The 23,755-nt window shown below is 45.7% G+C and overlaps 2 protein-coding genes across 10 annotated transcripts in view; one reads left to right on the top strand and one right to left on the bottom strand.

Annotated features, from left to right (window-relative positions):
- PEX7 (peroxisomal biogenesis factor 7) overlaps positions 1-5,776 on the bottom strand; it is a 98,633-nt gene extending 92,857 nt beyond the window's left edge. For all 5 annotated transcript variants that reach the window (XR_014786707.1, XR_014786708.1, XM_084827653.1 and 2 more), the window contains exons 1-2: positions 5,500-5,776; positions 2,273-2,330 (exon numbers count right to left, since the gene is read on the bottom strand). Coding sequence is in view for 3 of the 5 variants with exons in the window: in XM_084827653.1 (XP_084683779.1) it covers positions 2,273-2,330; positions 5,500-5,644 (203 nt within the window). In the remaining 2 variants the exon portion in view is untranslated. The remainder of the gene's footprint in view (positions 1-2,272; positions 2,331-5,499) is intronic.
- Positions 5,777-18,752: 12,976 nt separating this feature from the next.
- Positions 18,753-23,755, top strand: part of MAP3K5 (mitogen-activated protein kinase kinase kinase 5) — a 154,075-nt gene continuing 149,072 nt past the window's right edge. For 3 of the 5 annotated variants that reach the window (XR_014786700.1, XM_084827628.1, XM_084827627.1), the window contains exon 1: positions 18,753-19,672. Coding sequence is in view for 3 of the 5 variants with exons in the window: in XM_084827628.1 (XP_084683754.1) it covers positions 19,231-19,672 (442 nt within the window). In the remaining 2 variants the exon portion in view is untranslated. The remainder of the gene's footprint in view (positions 19,673-23,755) is intronic. The other 2 variants (XR_014786701.1, XM_084827629.1) reach the window with 1 other exon arrangement.

The following is a 23,755-nucleotide window of genomic DNA, read 5'->3' as shown; positions in this document are numbered from 1 at the left end:
ATAGGGGAAAGACCTAGATTGAAACCCCAGGTCAGCCATGAAGCTTCACTGAACTCCATGGCCAATAACATACACACATCTCTCAGCTTCACCTACCTCACATGGATAATGTGAGGAAAAGATGGGAAACCCCATGTCTGCCATTCTGAACTTCTTGGAGATAGGGCAGGATTTTTAAAAAGTGATAAATAACTTGGCTTTCTGAAGGGGTAGTGTTTTTAAAATGTTTGGTATCTTTAAAATTCTTCCTTATCTAGAACAGCTGCCGCAAGAACTTTCCATATAGAAAATGTCATTTACAACATCTCTTGAGGAAACAATGGATGGAAGCTCATTTTTGAGCCCTTAATAAGGAACCAAATAGATTTCTTAAGAGTTGAAGCAACAGCCACTATGGTTGATACTGTATATACCTAATGTCTGACTCACTAAGTTGTTAGTGAATTACCAACTCGTAAAACATATGAAACCTTTGCTGTAATAATGTACAGTATGCAAAGGAGACTCAATGAGGCCAAGACCCAAACAACACCCTTTCTGGGGGAAAAAGGTCTCAGAATGGGAGAGGTTCCTAATTCCTGTAGTTCTGCCTCAGCCTCAGAACAAAGAGCAGAGGATGGGAAATATGCCTTGGGTCCTTCTCCAGCCAGCAGTATCTCCTCTGAGTACCTGGAAGCCAAGAGGGCTCCTGCTCGGTTGCCTCGTCTTCAATCTCCCCCTCGCTTTATGCTCTCCATCACCTGTATTGGTTCCAGAACCATGTTTTTATGGCCCTTAGGCTTTCTGTAAATGACCTGGTCCCATTTTTGCTCGCTCTAGGTTTTTACTTTGATTCAAGATCAAAATGAAAGTGAAACATGAATTTTAAAAGAAGACTGAAGTCACAACTTCCATTATTGTTGCTCTGATTTTGACAGCTAAAGAAAATTATAGACTTGGGTCAATACATTTTAATTAAACAGTTGGAAAGCTGTGCTTGACGGCCATATTTGCATACAAGCAATGTATTTTGATGCTGGCTCAAGAATGTTGGGAGTTGTAGGACTTTTTTTGTCTAAACATGCACAGGATTGCATCCTTAGTATATTAATGAAACATTAGACATAAAGAAACATAACAGCATCAACTGAGCAGACAGATATAGGTGTGGAAACTTTAAGACTTAAGTTACATAATGCACTTACTTGTAATCAGCCTAGGATAGGGCATTTCACTGATCAAAATGGGCTCGGTCAATTGACTGGTGAAATATTGTTACATAAAGGTCAAGTATTTCTAAAGCATTAATGTAACAAGAACAAAGATGAAAATCATCGACAGGTTTAATGTGAATGCTATTTTTTAAAAAAACTAGGTAACTGTTAGTTGTGAAACAATTACATTAAAAGAACTGACACAATCTAAACTTTTAAATATGTCTGACATATTTTTCAAAAACCTCTCTAGAGATATGAAAGCTAGACACTAATTTATTTTAAATGAAATCTTAGATTGCAAATATAAGCCAAAGCACAGGCCATATGCCGCCCACCTATTTTAGCATATTATAACATACTGAAAGTACTCTTACCATGAGTAGGTACTACTTGCTCAGTAAAGGCCAGTATACAACAGTGACTGGCTAAGCATGGCCAGTCCCATGGATTCTGTTGTGGAGGTCACATAAGGGAGCTCTGCCGACCTGTCCCCTTACAGAAACAAGAATTTCTGCTCGTTTGGGGGCTTGCATGCAGAAGTGCTAATTTGCCACCGCGCAAGAGGTGGGGGCTGCTTGTGCAACAGAATTGGCAGGGTTGGCTGCATGCGTAAATGCAGCAGCAGTGGTCCCCGTACATGGACAGGCAGGATTGAATGCTGCCCAAAGTGTTCTCCCCCTCTCTTTTTTTGGGGTAAAAAAGCCATTTTTTATTTCGGGGGGGGGGTGGCAGAGGCTGCGTGAGGTCCCCATTTTAAAGTAATGAAACTAACAGTGCAATCCTATACATGTCTACTCATAAACAAGTCCCATGAGTTCAGTGGTGCTTATGTCCAGGTAAATAGGTATTGGATTGCCACCTAAGATGTATGTATTACCCCACAAGTCCTGTCTAGGCAATGTGGTTCCCTGCAGTCTCTTCCTTATCTGATACCCTTCCTTTAAACTCCTTTCTAAGGATTCAGCCAATGCAACTTCGTTTGATACTCTTTTTCAGAACAAAGCCATACCAGAACATTCAATTCCAAAATACCAAATTTATATGACTATTTTTATTAAGAAATTATAGAACATTACCTCCTGAAGAGATGAACTCCAGCTTCATTTTGTTCCAACACTACCAGAGTTCCACTACCTAAAATAGAAGAGAAAAAAACTAAGCCATCTCTTTGATGCCAAGAGTTTATTATAATACTGTTTAGACTAGATTGAAGCACTCGAATCATCCGGAAGATAGCTGTACTTTGGACCCTTTTTTAGGACAGGGGAGGGAAACTTGTGGCCCTCCAGATGTTTTGGCCTACAGCTTCCATGATCACTCACCACTGGCTATGCTGTCTAGGGCTGATGGGAGTTGTCACCCTCCAAATGCTTTGGCCTACAAGTTGCCCACCCCTGATCTAGGGACATGAGAAGCTGCCTTATAACAGATCAGACTATTGTCTATCTAATACAGTATTGTGTACTCTGACTGGCAGTGGTTCTCCAAAGCCTCAGAAGGGTCTTTCTGCTACCCAATATGTTTAACGGGAGGGGTCAGAGATTGGTCCTGTTGCATGCAACTCAAGTGCTCTACCACTGAGCTACAGCCCCTTCCCAAAAGATGTGTAGAACATGGAGCTGTTCAGAGCTAAACTGTGGTGAATCTCCTGATTAATAGGACTGCAGAGATGAGGAGCAGATACCAAAAACACTTCTATGTATACCCCCACAGCATGGATTTTAAACAGAACAAGCATTACATAGAACAGGGGTGGGCAACTTGGGGCCCTCCAGATGTTTTGGGCTACAACTCCCCATCAGTCCTAGCCAGCATAGCCAATGGCCAAGGATGATGGGAATTGTAGGCCAAAACATCTGGAAGTCCACAAGTTCTCCACCCCTGACATAGAAGCAACCTTTTACTGACTGCAAAGATCAAAATAAGAGTCAATCAGAAAGACAGAGATTTCAAATGCCATGGTGAGTTAGCATGTGATGGTAAAAACGCAAAGTCAGACTCTGAAGCAGAAGTGGGGGCAGGGGAATCAACAGTCTGGAAACTACTACAGTTGAGCCTTAGAAGACACAGAATGGCCACAATTCAGCAGAAAGATACAGAGGTTAACCTCTATTGATTACATTAAGTTATATAACTATAAACTTAGTTGTAGGCGAGTGTACTTACCTGGGAAATATCACCACTTAGTACAGCGGAACTTAATTCTGAGTAACCATGTAAAGCATTATGCCTCATGATAAGAAGATACTACGCAAAGCCAATGCACCAGGAAATGAATGGCATTGGTGCAAGATCACAAGCTCTTCATTTGTATGGGACATGAGCAGAACTTCCTAGCTTTTGATCTTTATGGTCTCTATGGAACTCCCTACATTTTGATCTTTATGTGGACTCCCCCCCCACCCAGCATGCACTGATGTGCTCAGAATTCATGTTACAATTTGTATTCCTTCCAGACTTAGTGCAAGATGAAGTGAGAGCGTGTTCTACAGCAGACTCATAGATAAGATTTAAGTCTAAGAGCAGACTCACTTTAAAAGCACACCTGAACATTCCTACGTATTATAGGGCAACAAGTGCCAAGTCCTAGCTATCTAGAAGCTGGGTATGAGGAAGGTTGTTGTTGTTCAGTCGTTAAGTCGTGTCCGACTCTTCGTGATCCCATGGACCACAGCACACCAGGCCTTCCTGTCCTCTGCTCTCTCCCGGAGTGTGCTCACGTTCATATTCATTGCATCGGTGATGCTATCTAGCCATCTCATCCTCTGCCATCCCCTTCTCCTTTTGCCTTCGATCTTTCCCAGCATCAGGGTCTTTTCCAGGGAGTTTTCTCTTCGCATTAGGTGGCCAAGATATTTGAGCTTAAGCTTCAGTATCTGTCCTTCCAATGAGCACTCAGGGTTGATTTCCTTTAGGATTGAATTATTTGACCTCCTTGCAGTCCAGGGGACTCGTAAGAGTCTTCTCCCGCACCACAGTTCGAAAGCATCAATTCTTTGGTGAATTCCCTATAGTCCAGCTCTCACAGCCATACATTACTACTGGGAAAACCATAGCTTTGATTATACGAACCTTTGTCGGCAAGGTGATGTTTCTACTTCTTACTATGTAATACTGGGACAAAATGATAACACCAGCAGAACATCCTATGCATAATTTCTCAGAAGTAAATCCTACTATTCAGTGGGACTTCCTTCCAGTGAAGTATGCATAGGATTATGCTATAATTCTACAAATACTTGGTGTCCAGGTTGTCCCCCCACCCCATAAACTGTTAAACCTACCTAAAGTGAAGCAGCCAGTTAAATGTTACAGTTTGGAAACAACCACTGATTTTGTTAAAAAGAATATGATCTTGGGAGTTCATAAGACTATGCCAGCATGTATATCAATTATTTCCCACAAGCACATAAGCACGTAAGATGAACATGAAAACCAGCACAAGTATCTCAAAATATCAAGAGAACTGTATGTTAGATTTCCAGCAAAGACAGCCATGAAAGTGTTTAGGACTGAATGTGTGGTTTAGTAGAAAGCAACTACACTGAAAAAGCAGTGAGAGCTAAACTATCTTTTTTCCTATCAGTGTCTTTAAAAAAAACACACACATCAAGAGATCACACTGCACAGCTGGTATTCAAGGTACACAGATATATTAAAAATAAGAATCTTGTAGCACCTGATGCAGCTGCTGACAAGAACAGCATCCACAAAAGTTTATGCCAGAATAAATCTGTTAGCCTTTAAGGTACCACAAGGCTGTTGTTTTTTTGCTGCAACAGAGTAACACAACCACCCCTCTGGAAATACAGTTTATAATACTTTCTATTATGCATCAGGACAAGTTTTTAGTAGTACAATCGAAGCCTGATCTTAAACATGTGTACTTGGAAGCAAGTGAGATCCTATACATATCTACTCAGAGGGTAGCACCACTGAGCTCAATAGGACTTACTCCAAGGTAGTGGAACATAGGGTTGCAATCCTATGCATCTCTGGAAATGCAGATGCACATGTAAATCCTACTGAAAGCGGTGGAAGAGACTCCTAAGTAAATACGGCGGTTAAAGCCTTGGTATGCACCCTTACTTAGAAGCGGGTCCTAGTGAACCGGGTGTTTTAAAATAAAGCAAGCCGCTGTAGAGACTTCCTCTACATGCAAGCAGGTCGCCGTTTTATTTTATGTTTTAAAAGTTTGGTCAATAAATCATATTCTGCAACCAACGTTGATGAGTCAAGGAAAAGGGGGGGGGGCTGAACACTGCTGCAGACGTTACGCATGCGCCGCCTGCCGCCGCTTCACCTGCAATCCCGTAGTACTGCGAGGCAGCGCAGGCCAAGCGCCCCGGCAGGTAGGGCGAGAATTCGACTGCGTAGCCGTGGCGGCCGGGCAAGCGGAAGGCCTGCGCCCCCGGGAGCTTCAGCAGCGCACCTCCGCCGCGGCTCATGGCTTCCCTGCCCGGTTCCGAGCTGTCCCGACGGGCTACGGGGAGGCGTCCTCGCCGCACGCCCTCCTCAGCGGATCCCCACCAGCGGCTTTAAAAGCGCCCGCTCCCGTCCTCGTATCCCGCCGCCGTCGCAAGGGCGGAACTGAGGGAAGCGTCGCCCCCGCCGCCATCGTAGGTCTGGGCAACGGAGCCATTTCCAACGCTCCCGGCCGCTGACGGATGGGGAAGGGCTGTGTGGGGTTGCAGTCTCGATGGTTCTTTATAGCAGCTTTCCGGGGCCTGGTCGCAGTTGCTGGGATTCGCCATGTGCGGGGAAGAAGCCCGTGGGGGCTAATACGAAAAAAAGAAGCAAGCCGCAGTAGAGACTCCCTCTCCTTGTCGTGGTTGCACATAATCATGCCCAATAACCCGAGGCACAGAAAGCAAATGACACAATTTTAAAACTTCGCAGACGGTAGCAGCGTTAGTCTATTGCAGCATAAGCAACCGAGAATTTTGTGGCATTTCTTCTATCGGGAATTAATGGCGGATCAAGGCCAAGAAGGCCCCAGGACCGCCACCTATGGGGGGGGGGGTACGGCGGGGGGGGGGGCACAACTAATTTTTACAGACGGCCATATATGCCTGTAAGTAGCAGATCTCCACAGCCCTTTGAGGACCACACTTCTAAGATCCTTAATTTGGAGAACTCCAAAGAAAAGCCTCTTATGGCACCTTAAACATTTAACGCATTTATTCCGGCATAAGCTTTCATGGACCACGTAGCCCACTTCGTCAGATGCGAAAAATATATTTGAAAACTTGCTGGAGGTGGGTGGGACTTCTGTGCCATTAAAGGTAGTGTGAGTGGAAAACTCAGCAGTGTACAGCCCCTTCACAACGATATAGCGGTGGAGAAGGGTGTGCCTGTTGAATTCGTATTTATTTTATAAACAACATTTTATACAGGGTTTTTTTTCATCAAAGTAGGATGTTTACAAGGTTAATGGCAACTACCTAAACCCACAAATAACTTGCTTGTTATGCGGCCCTTTAAAAGCACAGAAGCTTCTTTAGTTGATTCCAAAGCAATTGACTTGTAGTGTCAAAGCACATTCCAATAAAAACTTTAGATGGGTCCTTGCAGGCTCCTATAAAACCTTAGTTTCAGGATATGGGTTTAAAGATCTGTTCAACTGTACCCCTTTAAAATCCTGGAAAAAATACTTCCTTTTATTTGCGGGGTGGGAGGCGATATCTGTGGGTCCTTTCAAGAGCAAATAATTTGTGGCTGGCAACTTTGCAGCCTTATCCCATGCATGTTTACTCAGAAGAAAGTTCAACTGATTGTAATCAGACTCCATCCCAAGTTAGCCCATGTAGAATTGCTGCTCTTTTCTATGCAATCCTATCATGTGAATAAGTTTTTGCATGATAGAAGTCAAATGGCTTGCTTGGTATAGCTTATCTGTCATTGCTTTGCAAGACTCAGTAATTACTGAAATGTTTTAAGGCATATGCTTTTGCAACACTGAACGTGGAACGAAAAATGATGCCATGTAGGGGCCAGGGCCATGTACATATATTAGCCTATAGCACTTTCCACATGGATGAGTTATTACTGGCATTATCAAAAAGCCTGAAAGGTTCAATCAGTTTCAAGATGCAGTGCGTAGGTAGCTGAAAGATAAGTGGTATGAATAAAGAAGGTTTTGCAAAAGGGTTACATAACCATTAAGTAGTTTGTATAAAAAGCAGTTTTGTTCATCTAGACATGTTCTCTTTGTGCATCAGGGTTTATCAAAAATATCTTATGCACACACACAAAAGATCATGCAAGTAGATCTTTTTTTTACCAATTGAAAAATAGACCCAGGCCATTCTGGTCACATGAAGATCTTTAACAGGAGACTTATAATATACTCTTGATCTGTATTGGGAATCCAGGTTGTGGCCTGGCTAACGAGAAAAGGGAGTGTGTGTGTGTCACAGACTAGCCCCATCCCCTTCCACTAATGCATGCGTATCCGCAGGAGAAACACCTCTCTGTCATCTGCACATTCAGTTGGTGTGAGAAAGGTCTCTACACATCTACTAACAGATGTGTGTCTCCACACAAGGGAGGGTTCCTGTGTGGGAGCTCTATGCTCTTTCATAGGTATGATGGGAGGGGAGGGGCTGTGGCTCCGTGGCAGAGCACCTCCTTTGCATGCAGAAGGTTCCTGGTTCAATCTCCAACATCTCCAGGTAGAGCTGGAAAAATTCCTGCCTGTGCCCTTGGAGAGCTCCTGCCAGTCAGTGTTGACAATACTGGGCTAGACGGACCAATGGCCTGACTTGATATAAGGCTACTTCCTATGTTTCTATGTTCCTATACCTGTAGAGTCCTTTTCCCCAGGTACCGAAGACATCAGTGAAGGGCCAACATTTCCGCTGCAGCTGTCAGTAGCAATCTTTGTGACTGCAGCAGGAGTGGGAGTAGCCCATGCAGCCCCTCTCACACATTATTTCCATGTGAACTTTCCTATTATGTTGAGGTAAAGTAGTGAGAGAAAGTGCTGCTGTGAGAGAAAGGGGAGCAAATGAAGGAGCAAAACATTAACTTTCTTCCTCTTCCTTCACCTATGTAGGAGTTGTGTTCAAAATGAAGAATTTTGAGCTCTGGTGCAAGGATTCTGAATGTATAGTCTGGTAAAACAGCCTATTCAGCATTGGCTATTCAGCCTTTGTTCACACACAAAAAGTAGTTCTAACAGGAAGCAGTCAAAGAGGAGCACCTAACGCCCCTAGTAATTTCCCTGCCTCAAAATTAGGGCCTATTTTATACAGAAAATATCAGATTCATACCCTGGCCTTTCATGGATTTTGCAACATGGAATGCTATGTCACAGGCATCTATTGGCTAGTGTCCATGGTAATGAGCAATACATTATTCCCATGCCATTTTGTAAACTTTGTTCAATGTTTACTTAATTTTCTCAGTAATGTTGCATAGACTTCATTAGAGGCCAAGTGGGGTACCATGCCAACATAGTGTGCTGTAGCTTTATAAAATCATAGAGTGTTAGGGCCCTATAGGCTGTCTAGTCCAACCCCTTGCTTGATGCAAGAAATCTGGAGCAAGAGCATCCCCAAGAGATGTCAGTCCGGCCTCTGCTTGGAGAAGGAAAGCATCTTCAATTAAGAAAAGCAACCCCCTTGCCACCCCAAGTTATTGGTTTGATTGTCAAACTGTTCTTAATGTTAAAAAAACAACAATTAAAAATGGGTTAACCAGATTACCCTGCTCCCAGTAATATTTCACCATGCTGTATATCCATCTTCCTTTTTAAATTAAGCTCTACACTGTATGCTCCCAATCGTCTTTGCTGCACTGCTGTAACATAAAGCACAATCCTATGCATGTTTAGACAGAAAAAAAAACTCCTACAGTTCCCAGCATTCCTCAACCAGCATGACTGGCTAAGGAATGCTGGAAGTTGTAGGACTTTTTTCTGTATAAACATGCATAGGATTGTACACTTAGAGTTTAAACTTTAAACCTATGAACAGGCTATCATCTAGACTACATACAGCATGGATGTTCTGTGGTTGTAAGATCGCTCCCCACATCTGCTGCATAGGGACAAGATAGTATGGTGTACTGGAGCTAGTGGTGATATAGCAATAAACAAAACAAACATTTATTTTGATTATTTGGAGAGGGCCAAAGGCAGACATAGACAACCTTCGACCTACGAAGCCAAGCACAGCCCATCTGCCATGTATAGTGGCCAGCCAACAGTCAGACAATCTTCTGGTTTCCTGCCTGTTTCATGCTACAATTTCATTCAGTGGGATTTAATGTCTGAGCATATATAAATGGGATTGGGCTGCCTGACTACAAAAAAAGGAGATGGTCAAGCACCTGACATGCTGCAATACATGGCTGGTGGGCTACATTATACATGGTGGGTTCAGAGTTGTGTAGATCTGCCCGAAGTTCTGTGTCTGCTCCTAAAAGACTCAATGCTGACAATTATTTTTAAGGCCACATTGTAAAGTAATTTTAAACTGAATCTGAAGGAAGATTATGTTCCCTTATTTAAATTTAATGTATATTAAAAGGAAGTAAACAAATGCATTTTAAAGGCTGAGTAAATATATTACTTGAAGAAAGACTGCTGACCAGGACCAGTTACAGGGAGAACAGCTTCACTGGCTACCAGTCTCTTTCCAGGCAGAATTCAAAGTGCTGTTTATGACCTATAAAGCCCTCTAGGCTTGTGACCAGGCTAACTAAAAAAACGGTCTTCTCCTATACGAGCCTGCTTGGGTCTTAAGATCTTCGGAAGATGCCCTTCTTTCGAGACCGCCATCTTCAGAAACACATTTGGTGGTGCCACGATAGAGAGCCTTGTCAGTGGCCACTCCCAGGTTATAGAACTTCCTGCCGAGGGAGACTAGGTTCGCTCCCTCTCTGTTGTCCTTCTGCAGGCAGCCAAAGTCCTTTTATTCAAGCAAGCTTTTGCTGTGTGAGCAGGTCTTTTTGGCTGGATGTTTTTATTCTGTTGTATGTTTTAATTGTGTTTTAATGGATTTTTTTCTTTTTGTTTTAATCAACTTTTATTATGATTGTAAGCTGCCTTTGGTGCCATTTTTCTTGAAGTTGGGGTACAACTCTAATAAATAATAACTCAACCTAATCCTAAAGGCCCAACTAGCAAACACAAGTATTTCTGTCTATTCTAGAGAGAGTGGTTGTAAATCACTAGTACACTCATCACTAAAAAGTTAATGAGGGTTCTTACCTTTTTTTTATTTTAAAAAACAAACAAAAAGTATTTGCATCTTTTTCAGATGCAACAGCATCCTAAAAGGAAAAAAAAACACCAAATCTACTCAAGAGAACAGCAGATGGCAGCCAAGATCTACATGTGAAAAGTTCAGGACTTGTAGCTGTGTTAGTCTGTTGCAGCAAGAACAAGAGTCCCCTGGCACCGTAAAAACTAATGAATCTGTTATGGAAAGAACGTCATGGCAAGGGGGAGACCAGCCTGGTCCACCCATTGGCCAATGGAGCAGCAGCTGCAGGGAGCTTTCTTCCCCTCCTCCTTTGCCAAGAAGAACACTGAGCTCCAACTGCCAGTTGCCCTGACACAAGGGAGCAGAAGAGAAGCACATTCTGGCCCCGTCCGTCCGTTGGCCAGAGGGCTAATGGCTGCTGGGTTGTACGCAGCGGAGGCTGGTGGCTTGGATTTTGGTGGGGCTCTAAATCCATTCTGGATTTTAGTCAGAACCAGCCAGAACTCCAAAGGAGCCATCCAAAGTGCTGAACTCTATCCCCAAAATGGGTCCAGCACCTTGCATAGCACCTTTAGAGTTCTGGCTGTTTCTGACTAAAACTCAGTATAGATTCACTGTCGCTGTCCCATCAAAATTGGAGCCACCAGCCCCCACTGGTATGTATTTAGAATGTGTGTGAATGTGTGTGTAATGCTGCATGCTGCTACTTTACTTAATTAATTAGAAGATTTATATTCTGCCTTTCAGTTGAATGATCCTTAAGGCAGCTTACAATAGATTATAATCATGCTTACACACACACACACGTGTGTGTGTATGCGTGTATGTGTGTGTGTATATGTGTATGTATGTATGTGTGTGTGTATATATATATATATATATATATATGGGTGTGTGTATATTATTATAATGTAAGCTGCCTTAAGGATCATTCAATCAAAAAGTGGGCTATAAATCTTGTAAATAAATAAAATTATACTTGAAAATGTACATTACACTTGAAAATATAGTGTTATTCAAAAGAAGTGGAAACTCTGAGGAAATCGTTAGATTCCACGCACTGTATTCACCTTTAGGGTTCCAAAAGCTTTTTAATTCTCTAAGCGAACAATCCTATGGCCCCTAGACAGAGTCTGAGGGGCCATAGGATTGTTTGGAGTCCCCCCCTGAGGTTGGAGACTGTCCTCCGACCCCCCTCCCCCACCCCTCTGAGCTGGTGCAGCAAGAACCACACCGGCTGCTCTCCGAAGTCGGAAAAGCAACCTCAGAGAGAGAGAAAAGGAGTCATTTTGGTGGGAAGGGAGGGGATGAGACAGAAGAGGCCAGGATACAAGCTCCCTCCCTCTCCGAAGCGCCCCAGCTACACTGGCAAAAAAGCTCATCTAGCAAAAAATGCAGGGCGGGAGGATGGGGAGGCAAAGATCACCTCCACTGCTCCACATAGGATTACTGTAAGCTTCCAGGTTTGGGGGCATATGATCATCAAGGGTGCAATCTATAGGATTGCACCTTAACTTACTTACTGCTGTTCCCGTTTTATTATTGGGTGGCTGAGCTGGAATATGACCCAGTTCAGAAACTGTACTCATTGTCTGACACTGCAGCTCATATATGATACATTGCCAATTATCACCTACATATCCTAAACAGAGTGTGACAGTGCGTACATGCAAGCTCTTAGTGGAAGTTATAAAGATGGAATGACTGGAGATGTTCACACGCTCACTCATCAAACAGCCTTGCCATCACAAGCTTCTGTTTCTAAATTTATAAAAGCAAAATAAGTTTATTCTCAGTCTTTTATCCAGTACCACCTCCTGTCTGTTTATCTCCGGTCTTACATTTACATCATCAGTTAAGGGCATGTCTGGGGAGCATATCCCATGAGGTATCAGCAACAGTGCTTGTTTTATTGCAGGGAAAGCCTCTCAGAGACTGCATTGTGCAAAGAAAATGTTGAAAACAAGCTCTTCCTCCAAGGAAAATGTTCATTCTAGTTTTTCAGTCCCTTTAAGTTTACACAATAATTCAAATGTTATTTAGAAATTTCCACTGAAAACACACACTTTAAAAGGAAAGTAGAACACATATGTCATAGCACATTTGACATGATAGTGAGTGTGGGCATCATATACCTTGAATATTTTAGTCAGTCAGTCATGGGCTTAAACCTCAAAAAAGAGCCATTACATTAAACCAATATGAGGCAGACGCAGACCTTGCAATGGAAGCAAGACAGCTCTATTCAGGCATTTTACTTGCATGTCCCAAGTAGCAAGGCCCCCAACATCATATGCACCCCTAACCCCCTGGCATCCATGCGTATGACATGAATATCACCCATGACAGAGACTTCATGCATACAGCGGTATGTGCGAAGGTTGCCATGTGGCTTGGAACCCAGTCCTATTAGGGTCCCAGGTCATGTGGAAGCCTTCACATAAAGGCTCTGCCCCTGCAGACATTCAACATCAGGGGGCGAGGCTGCTCTGAACATACAACGCTGGGGACATGCTACTGTTCCCATGTCTTGCTGTCACTACCTATGCACCTGTCCCGTAACGACAGGAGCAAAAAGAAGGACCAGTATCCTTTGCTCATCTTGACCTCTCCCTTTGGGTGGTTGTGTGGATTGGGCCCAATGGAGAGGGCAAGTGAATGTGCAGCAGTGACAATAGTGAGGAAAAGTTGGCTCCACTAAGGGAAAAGGTCCACTGGGACCATCTGGCCAAAGGGCCCTCCAAAACCTGGAGTGGGCATTGCCGTCCGCTCCTGGTCGTTGCAATAAGAACGGACACACAAACTACCCCCTTAGGCTTAGGAAGGCTCTCAAACAATTGATTTTAGCCTAGGCAGGGAAAATCACTATGACAACATTTGAAAAGCACAAAGTTACACATTAGGAAAAACGTTTAAAACGTTTTTTGAGAACAACTAAGCAATGGAACAGATTGCCTAGCTAGGAGTCCCTTTCTTTTGGAGTTTAAAAAAAGTCTGAACAACTATCTCGTCAGGATGACTTGCAACGATTCTTCTGAGATGTCCAGCAGACCTCTGAATTAAACTTCATTCTAAAAGCTGCCTTTCAGTTAAAAGACAGACTCCTCGATCCTCACCATGCTCCTGTTCTAGGTGAAAGTCTAGCATTAGTTGCTCCAGTGGCTTGGAGCAACTGTTATCAGCTGTGTCTGATAAACCAACTATGACCATACCTGGATAGCGATAGCATTAAGACAGTTACTCCTGCCCTGATAACCTCATGTTTCGATTATTGCAATGAATTATCCATTAGGCCACCTTTGGAAATGGTCCAGAAACTCCAGTTCATCCAGAACTGGGTGGCTAGACTGTTAACTGGGTCTGGCCAATACAATCATATTATGCCAGTACTTTGCCATCTCCACTGGCTGCCAGTCCATTTCTGTGCCGAGTTTAAAGTACTGGTTTTAATGTCAAAGTCCTAAATACTTAGGGACAGGTACCTGGAGGAGTATTTCTTCCCATATCTACTTACCCAGATCATAAGGTCATCATCCAAAGCCCTTCTCCAGGTGCTTCCATGAAATGCGGTGAGGTGGGTTGCTGCGGGCATTTCTACACAGTCTGTTTCCCACCTCTCAGCTGAGCACAGCAGAGTGGAGGAAGCTGCTCCAGCTGGTCCAGGGACTACAGAAGCAAGCAAGCAAGCTCCCAGACAGCGAGCAACCAGATCGAGCAAACAGGGGGAGCAAACAGGAGTTGGCCAGGGGAGCTGCAGTGGTAGAAGAGACAAAGGAGACAGAGGCAAAGAGACAAAGAGGTAAGTGGGATGCAAGAAGCCCAGGGGGCTGTCCTTTTTCCTTCTGAGTGGCTGTGAGCTCACCAGGTGGTAGAAGTGACAAAGGAGGCAAAGGAGACAGAGGCAAAGAGGTAACTGAGGGCTGTCCTTTATCCTTCTGAGTGGCTGTGAGCTCACCAGGTGCTCCTGAGAGCTCCAACTGAATTAGGGGTGTGTGGCCTGAGTACTCCCAGCAGCTGTGGGCAGGAAGCTTCAGTCTGTTTCCCACCTCCCAGCTAAGCAGAGCAGAGCAGAGCAGAGGAAGCTGCTCCAGCTGGTCCAGGGACTAGAGAAGCAAGCAAGCTCCCAGACAGCGAGCGACCAGAGCGAGCGCACAGGGGGAGCAAACAGGAGATGGCCAGGGGAGTTCAGCAGGGGAGGCCAAGGGGGAGGCCCCTAACATTTTTTAAAATTATTTTTCTTGTAACACACACTTCCACACCAGTGGGACTCTGCTTTTAACCTCTACTGAGTAGAGGAGCAGGCACAGGCTAATCTAGAACAATCAGAAAGCTAGACACAAAAAGGGAAAAGAGGCTATGGAAGGAAAAGACTCTCCAGTGGTGGTGACCTGCAAGGTGTGTGCAATGTTTGTTTTCTTGCCTGAGAACAACATGGCCTACACCTGCAACAAGTACAAGTTGATCACGCTGCTGGAAGAAAAATTATTAGGACTGGAGCGGCAACTGTTGACCCTCCGGGGAATAAGAGAACACGAAGAGTTCTTGGACAGAAGGGTGGAACTACAGCAGCAAAGTGAAGACCAGAAGCTTGAAGAGCAACAGCAAGCTGAGGCAGAAGAGGGAAATGCTGAGGTGAGGAAAAATGCAGTAGAGGATACTCTTTGGGGAAAAAAGGGTGACAGTTAGGAAAAGAAGAACTAGACGCCACTCTGCACCAGTGGAAACAGTGCAGCTGTGGAACCGATTCCAGGTACTTGATGATGAGACTGGAGGACAGCCTGCAGAGGAAGAATTACAGGGAAACCTGAATGAGAGCGAGCAAGAGGCTGAAGGTCAGTCAAGCAGAGGCGATGAAACCCAGGCCTACAACAACAAGAAGAGAAGAGTAGTAGTCATGGGAGACTCCTTGCTGCATGGGATCGAAACCCAAGTATGTTGCGAAAACCCATGGACTCGCCAGGTATGTTGACTCCCGGGAGGATGGATTAGAGACGTGACTGAAAGGTTCCCTGCACTCATAAAGCCCACTGACAGGTATCTCTTTCTTCTAATCCATGTGGAAACAAATGATACCACCAAGCGGAGCTACGAAGAAATCACGTCAAACTTTGAAGCTTTGGGAAGGAAACTCAAGAACTTTGGGGCCCAGATAGTTTTCTCATCCATCCTTCCAGTAGTTAGAAGAGGGATAGAAAGGGAAAGAAAAATAGTTTGGGTGAATGACTAGCTACAAAGGTGGTGCTGACGTGAGAGATTTGGATTCTGGGACCACGGGCTATACTTCCTGGAAGATAAGACAGTTGGCAAGGGACAAGTTGCACCTCACAAAGGCTGGGAAGAAAGTGTTTGGCCACGGCATGAAGACCTTCATCAGGAGGGCTTTAAACTGAATCCTACGGGGAAAGGAGATGTAAAGTTGGGGGTAACAATGGACAAAGGCTCATGCACCGAAACGGAGATAACAGCTCTAATAGCGCCCAATAATAGTCTTCAAAAACATGTAGGAAGAAAGCCAGACTATGAAGCACATGGTCTTCGATGTCCATATATTAATGCCCAGAGTATGGGAAACAAACAGAACGAACTTGAACTCTTAATACAAGAGGGAAATTATGACTTGATAGGTGTAACTGAGACTTGGTGGGATGACTCTCATGACTGGAATACAGCACCTGAAGGATATGACTTGTTCAAAAAGAACAGGAGGAACAGAAAGGGAGGTGGGGTTGCACTATATGTGAAAAATACATATCTCTGCACAGAAATACAAGAGGATGAGCTTGGTAGCCCCGTCGAGAGCATCTGGATCAAAATAAATGGAGCAAAGAATAAAAGGAATCTGGTGGTTGGTGTCTACTATTCCCCTGTCTATAGGGGGTTCTATGACCCCCCTGGCAAAGGTGAAGTACAGGCTGAAGGGGCAGGATTGCAGCTTGAGATAGATAGGCATATGGTCAAGGAACACCTAATTACTTTGAATGAGTTCAGATCTCCAGGGCCAGATGAACTGCATCCTAGAGTAATAAAGGAACTGGCAGAAGAACTCTCAGAACCGCTGTCTATTCTCTTTGAGAAACCATGGAGGATGGGTGAAGTGCCAGATGACTGGAGGAGGGCTAATGTTGTCCCTATCTTCAAAAAGGGTAAAAAGGAGGAACCTGGGAACTACAGACCAGTCAATCTGACATCAATCCCTGGGAAAATTCTGGAGCAGATGATAAAGCAATCCATCTGTAAGCAGCTTGAAAATAATGCAGTGATTACTCGAAGCCAACATGGATTTGACAAGAACAAATCCTGCCAGAAAAATCTGATCTCATTTTTTGATCAAGTGACCTCCCTTGTGGACTGTGGGAATGCTGTGGACATAATATACCTCGAAAGCTTTCAACAAAGTGCCCCATGATATTCTGATGAGCAAACTAGCTCAAAGTGGCCTAGATGAAACAACGATCTGGTGGATCCACAGTTGGCTACAGAATCAGACTCAATGGGATCATCTCAAATTGGGGAGAGGTAACGAGCGGGGTACCGCAGGGCTCAGTCCTGGGCCCAGTGCTCGTCAACATTTTTATTAATGACTTGGAGGAGGAGGTGCAGGGAATGCTGATCACATTTGCAGATGACACAAAATTGGGTGGGAGAGCTAATACTTTGGAAGACAGAAACAAAATTCAAAGTGATCTTGATAGACTGGAACGCTGAGCAGAAAACAACAGAATGACATTTAATAGGGATAAATGCCAAGTTCTGTACCTAGGAAAAAGAAACCAAAGGCACAGTTACAAGATGGGGGATACGTGGCTCAACAACACTACAAGCAAGAAGGATCTTGGAATTGTTGTCGATCACAAGCTGAATATGAGCCAACAATGTGATGTGACTGCACAAAAGGCAAATGCTCTTTTGGGCTGCATTAATAGAAGCATAGCTTCCAAATCCCAGGAAGTACTAGTTCCCCTCTACTCAGCACTGGTTAGGCCTCATCTGGAGTACTGTGTCCAGTTCTGGGCACCACATTTTAAGAAGGATGCAGACAAACTGGAGACAGTTCCGAGGAGGGCAACAAAGATAATCAGGGGACTGGAAACAAAGCCCTATGAAGAGAGACTGAAAGAACTGGGCATGTTTAGCCTTGAGAAGAGAAGACTGAGGGGAGATATGATAGCGCTCTCCAAGTACTTGAAAGGTTGTCACAGAGAGGAAGGTCAGGATCTCTTCTTGATCATCCCAGAGTGCAGGACACAGAATCATGGGCTCAAGTTACAGGAAGCCAGATTCCGGCTGAACATCAGGAAAAGCTTCCTGACTGTTAGAGCAATACACCAATGGAACCAATTACCTAGGGAGGTGGTGGGCTCTCCCACACTGGAGGCATTCAAGACGAGGCTGGACAGCCATCTGTCAGGGATGCCTCTGACTTGGATTCCTGCATTGAGCAGGGGGTTGGGAAGCATGTTGGGGCGGCATGGCAAAATCTGGCAGCGGACTGGGCTTGAGCCAGAAGCTGGTGATCATCCTTTTTCTCTTACTGCCACCCCCCTCTCCACCCCCCCTTCCTTTCCTCCCAGCAGGCCGCCATGGAAAGGACAGTTCGCTGTTGCCAGAAGTCTGAACTAATCCCATGAAGAGGGCTTTCAAAATTAGGCTGAGGGCCACATGAAATTGGGCTGCTGTGGCCCACCCGAGTAAGGAGAATGCGCCCCAAAAGAAATACATTTTAAAAGGTGTACAATGGAATAAGAATGCATAGAATCATAGAAGAGTAGAAGAGTAGGGTTGGAAGGGGCCTACAAGGCCATCGAGTCCAACCCCCTGCTCAATGCAGGAATTGTTGCTCAATGCAGGAATCAAATTCCTAGAAGTGCTCAAACTTTGTCCAATTATTTCAGCAGTAAAATTCATCTTCTTTGCTTCCAGCAAGAATATAATGAAATTATATCTGGAAAGAGCTATTAAGAATATAAAATCACTCAGGAAATTGCAGAGAGTGCAGCACTTCTTGCCCCTCTTAGGGCGCAATCCTATGCATGTTTAGACAAAAGAACAACCACAACCGTACAACTCCCAGCATTCCCTGGCTGAGGAATGCTGGGAGTTGTAGGTTGTTGTTTTGTCTAAACATGCATAGGATTGCGCCCTAAGAGCAAAGCGGCAAAAATCGCTCTAGGATTAGCCCCTTAAGTAGGCTAGGAGCGGAACAGCAGAGGGCGCTTGAGGATCCAGGAACGCCTTTTCACGTCGGGCACTGCCCGACTCCTCCTGACCCAACCTGGCGCTCGCCTTAATGTTTATTACCAGCGCCGGAATGCGCAATTCTTTCTACTACAAGGCAGGGGGCGTGGCTGAGAAAGGCGGGGCTTCGCCTTGGCAGGCAGCTGGCCGCTCGCAGGTCGTTACACAGTGGCGAAGGCAACAAGTGCTCGGGCTGTTGTCTTTTTCTTTCCCCGTCGGCACAAAGGTCTCCGGCCGGGTTGCTAACGAAGGGGCGATTCAGGAGGAACGACGAGAGCGAGCGAGGCTGCTGCCTCGGCTTCCTGGGAGCTGGGGAGCCGGCGGAGCTCAGGAAAGGAGTGCGCCATGGTGGCTTTGGCAGGCTCCGGAGGAAGTCGCGTTTCCCTCGCCGCCCGCCTCGGCTCTGCGGCGTGAGATCGAACTGAAGCAGGGCTCCTTTCCCCCTCCCGATCTCTCCAGTCGGCAGCAGCTTGCAGGGACAGCCGCCGACAGCAGAGGAAAGCAGGTCGGGCGGCGGCGGCATGGCATCTGCGTAAAGTCCCGTCCCCGGAGGACGCGGCGGCGGCGGGCGGCGGCGAGCAGCCGGCATGAGCGACAGCAGCGAGGGGGGGATCATCAGCTTCTCGGTGCCCAGCCCGCCGCGCATTCTTGGAGGCGGCTGCCCGCTGCTCTGCGAGGATGGGCTCGGGAGGAGGGCGCCCGCGGCCGGCGAGGCGATGGCCCGCGGTTTCCTGGGCGGCCCAGGCGCGCCGCCGCCCGGCACCTTTTGGAACGAGGACAGCAGCTCAGCCTGCCCCGCCGCCGACACTGCAGCTCGGGCCAAAAGCGGCGGCGGCGGCGCCAGCAGGAGGACTACGGTGTCTTACGTGATCAACGAGGCGAGCCCGGGGCTGCTGCAGGCGGCGGAGAGCGGGGCCCTGCAGAGCCTGAAGGACGCGTGTGAGACCGTCGGCGCCGACTTGCAGACGCTGCACTTCGGCAAGCTGGACTTCGGCGAGACGGCCGTGCTCGACCGCTTCTACAACGCGGGTGAGTGGACCGCCCGGCTTCCTCCCGGCGGGGCGTGTGATGCGGTCACCCTCCGTGGCTGCGGCGGCCGTCGACACACCTGGCAGGACGCCCCACTGGGCGCAATGGGGCTGATCTCTGAGGAAGCATCCATAGGGTGGCAAGTTGTTAGCCTGGGCAGCCGTTCCCCAACCTGGGGCCCTCCAGGTGCTTTGGACTGCAACTCCCATCAGCCCCGGCCCACACAGTAAGTGGCATGGGATTATGGGAGTCGTAGTCCAAAACATCTGGAGGGCCCCAGGTTGGGGAAGATTGTGATAGAGTAATGCAAGAATGAAGTCTGCACCCTCCATTCTTCAGGCCACTCTTCTAAATCCTTGTGTACAGGTGATGTGGAGAGTGTAATCTACATGAATCAGTGATCCAGACTGCGTTATTAGGTGTTGGTAGTTATTCTGGATCTTTAACATCCTATGTGGAGGAAGATTTTTAGGCTATCGACACAAGTGATTTAAGTGATCCTTAAATAGTGCTTGGCAATTTTTGTGTCTGAAATTCTAGCATCGTATGTCAAACGTGGCTTTTCCTGGCTTTGTACTTCAAATGTCAACTGGTGGACCATTTGACACATTACATAGAAACAAAGCAAGGTTGGCCAGGCCACTGCCTGTTCACTGAGTAAGATGCTGCAATCAGTCCCAGCATCTTGACAAGTATATTTGTATGATACCTGTGTTTGTCTCATGCTCACTTTACATTTTTAGGTGTATGCGTACAAGATCTTAGACTAGCCTTCCCCATCCTGGTGCACTCCAGAAGTGTTAGACTGCAACTCCCAACATTCCCTAGCCAGCATATTGTGGTCCAACAGATCTGGAAAGCATCAGGTTGCAGAGGCTAGAACTTATACCCCTAAAGCGTCATGTGTAAAGAAGCTCTTGGCTTTTGTGTTGATTACATTAAAAATAGCTCCCTTCAAATTTCTGTGCTCCTCTTGACTGCAAATAGTTCCATGTGTGCCAAGTCCCTGCTGTTGGAATGGATAGAACGTACAGTTGAAATTTGCACTCTTCTTTCTCTCTCTCAGTAACTGCATTTCCTAGCTTCAGACTAAAAGGCATCTTTGGTGTCATTTCTTAAAATGCTTTGACGGTTTCTGTGAAGTGTTTTGTTTCTTGTTTCTTTTTCATAGTTTGCTTATCTCACACTCTGCCTCTTAAACCAATGTTGCTGAAGGAGTTGGGCCTATCTGCTGTTCAGTACATGCATCCCAAATTACCAAACAATTTTTGACCATGGTATCCTTCTGGATAGGTTGTCTGGGTTGGGAGTTGGAGGCACTGTACTACAGTGGTTCCGCTCCTACTTGGATGGCCGATTCCAGAAGGTGGTGCTGGGGGATTATTGCTCTGTGCCATGGCAATTGTGCCATGGGGTTCCACAGGGCTCTATTCTATCCCCCATGCTGTTTAACATCTACATGAAACCGCTGGGGGAGGTTATCCGGAGGTGTGGGCTGAGGTGCCATCAATATGCAGATGACACCCAGCTCTACCTCTCTTTCTCATCAAAACCAGGTGAGGCAGTGGCTGTTCTGAACCAGTGCCTGGGCACGGTAATGGACTGGATGAGTGCTAATAAACAAACTCAATCCAGACAAGACGGAGGTACTGTTAGTGGGTGGTTCGTCTGCCCGGCTAGGTGATATTCAACCTGTTCTGGAGGGGGTTGCACTCCCCCTAAAGGATCAGGTTCGTAGTTTGGGGGTGCTCTTGGATCCAGAACTGTCACTTGAGGCACAGGTGAACTCAGTGGCACGGAGCACTTTTTATCAGCTTAGGCTGGTATACCAACTACGCCCTTATCTGGACAGAGATAGCCTAGCTACAGTTATCCATGCTCTGATAACTTCTCGTCTGGATTACTGCAATGCGTTATACGTGGGGCTGCCTTTGAAAACGGTCCGGAAACTTCAGCTGGTCCAAAATAGGGCAGCGAGATTGTTAACAGGGACTGGCCTGCGAGCTCATATTACGCCAGTACTTTTCCAGCTGCACTGGCTGCCAGTCCATTTCCGGGCCCGATTCAAAGTGCTGGTGTTAACATTCAAAGCCCTTAACGGCTTGGGGCCAGGTTACCTGAAGGATCACCTCCTCCCATATGTGCCTGCCCGGACCTTAAGATCATCATCAGCGGCCCTTCTCCGTGAGCCCCTGCCAAAGGAAGTGAGGTGGGTGGCTACTAGGAGGAGGGCTTTTTCTGTTGTGGCACCCCGGCTCTGGAATGAGCTCCCTAGTGAGGTTCGCCTGGCGCCTACATTGTACTCCTTTCGGCGCCAGGTGAAGACCTTTTTATTTTCCCAGGCATTTTAGCTTTCTAAATTTTTAGCTTTGCTGTTATAAATCTGTATTTTAAACTCCTGCACTGCTGCTAGGTTTTATTGTGGTTGTATTGTTATATAGTGGTTTTAATGTTCTATATATTTTAAATTGTTTTATTGTGTGTTGTTTGGTTTTAGTTTTTGTGAACCGCCCAGAGAGCTTCGGCTATTGGGCGGTATAGAAATGAAATAAATAAATAAATAAAATAAATAAATAATATATTTGGAGTCAGTGTATATAGGCAATAAAATAGGAAGGGCAGGGACTCGCCTGGAAATTACACTCTTGAAGCTAGAAGCTCTTAAATCTGCTCCAAGCATTGTGTAGTCTGGTTGTATGTATGCACCCATGTAGGACATGCACTCTCTAACGGCCCTCTGCACATGTTCAAAGGTGCTGCCATCTTCATCACATGTTAGATTGTGTCCTAGCACTAGAACCTGGCTTTTGGGGCCAAAGCTTTTCCATTGCCTGGCCTCCTGGAAATCCTCCCATGTGTCTGGCCTCAGGGCTGGACTTTGGGGCCCAGAATGCGACATACTTCCTGCTTTTTTTTTTGTAGCTTGAAAGTAAACCTGCGCTAGTCTTCAGGAAAGCTGATAGTGTGTATTTGTCATTAGGCACTTGTTCTGGAAGAGGGAGTAATGAGGGTGTTTAGTCACATATTGTGTTGTTTCTTGTTTCCCTGGTTGTGAAGATGGTAACCAGCCAATACATTCTGCAGCTGTCTCAGCCAGTAGTACCTAAGGTGAATAGGTGGTTCAGCGATAGGCCTTCTCGCAAGAAGACTCTGGAAATAAGTATCTCACCCTTGTGTTGTTCACACCCAGGGCTTTCCCAGGAGCATAAAGCTTTATTCAGAATTAATTCACCCATCATTCTATTTCTGTTCTCAGAGTCATTTATTTATTTCAGCCTATACATATGACACTGTCTAATTGGTGAGGTGAAATGCATGGGTTGAGCAGCTCTAGACGTAGTCTTTGTGTGTGGTGGGACCATTTGTGTGACTCTTTTACCACACGTGCACACACACACACACACACACACACACAGCTCACCATGTAACCTTTGTCTACTGACCTGCTGCTGAAAATGTCTTGACCACTGACACGGTAAATATAGGTTGAGTCCTAAGTTGGGCACACAAAAGTGCTTTAGTACATCCCAGATGCAGCTCAAACCCACTCAAGCCACAGGCTCACTATGCCAGATTAATCATATGAATGGATCCTTAGAGTCAACATATTCTCTCTCTCACACACACAGAGGGTGGTATCCAGCCTTAGTCCTATTTAGAGTAGTCCCATTGAAGTGAACGGGTCTTAAGTTAGACTAACATTGAATACAACCCACACTGAAAGTGAAATAATTTCATCGGTTTCTGTTCTTCAACAGCCCTTTTGTATGAACAAAGAGAATGATTGGAGACAGTTAAAGAATAACTGTGCTCTGTTAAAGATCATGGGTTGTATTTGATAGTGTCTGTCAGCCAGCAAAATGGACACTGCTGGTGGGATGGATTCTCCCTTCTCTGGCAAACCCTGCGTGCCCACAAAATCTATTTCCAAAGCAGGGGAAACTGAAGAAGGAAAAGGCTTGTTGCATGAACGAGCACAAGCCCACTCACATGACATTGGATGGACCCCCTGTTAATATCCCCAAATAAGAGCACATACACCTATGGCCTCTTGTCTATCAGAGTTACCTCTAATACTAATTA

The sequence above is a fragment of the Heloderma suspectum genome, chromosome 1, assembly GCF_057233095.1.
Source record: "Heloderma suspectum isolate Gila_16-S chromosome 1, 16-S_ref, whole genome shotgun sequence".
Taxonomy (NCBI): domain Eukaryota; kingdom Metazoa; phylum Chordata; class Lepidosauria; order Squamata; family Helodermatidae; genus Heloderma; species Heloderma suspectum.
Note: the sequence above shows the minus strand (reverse complement) of the source record. Positions and strands in the feature narration are given on the sequence as shown.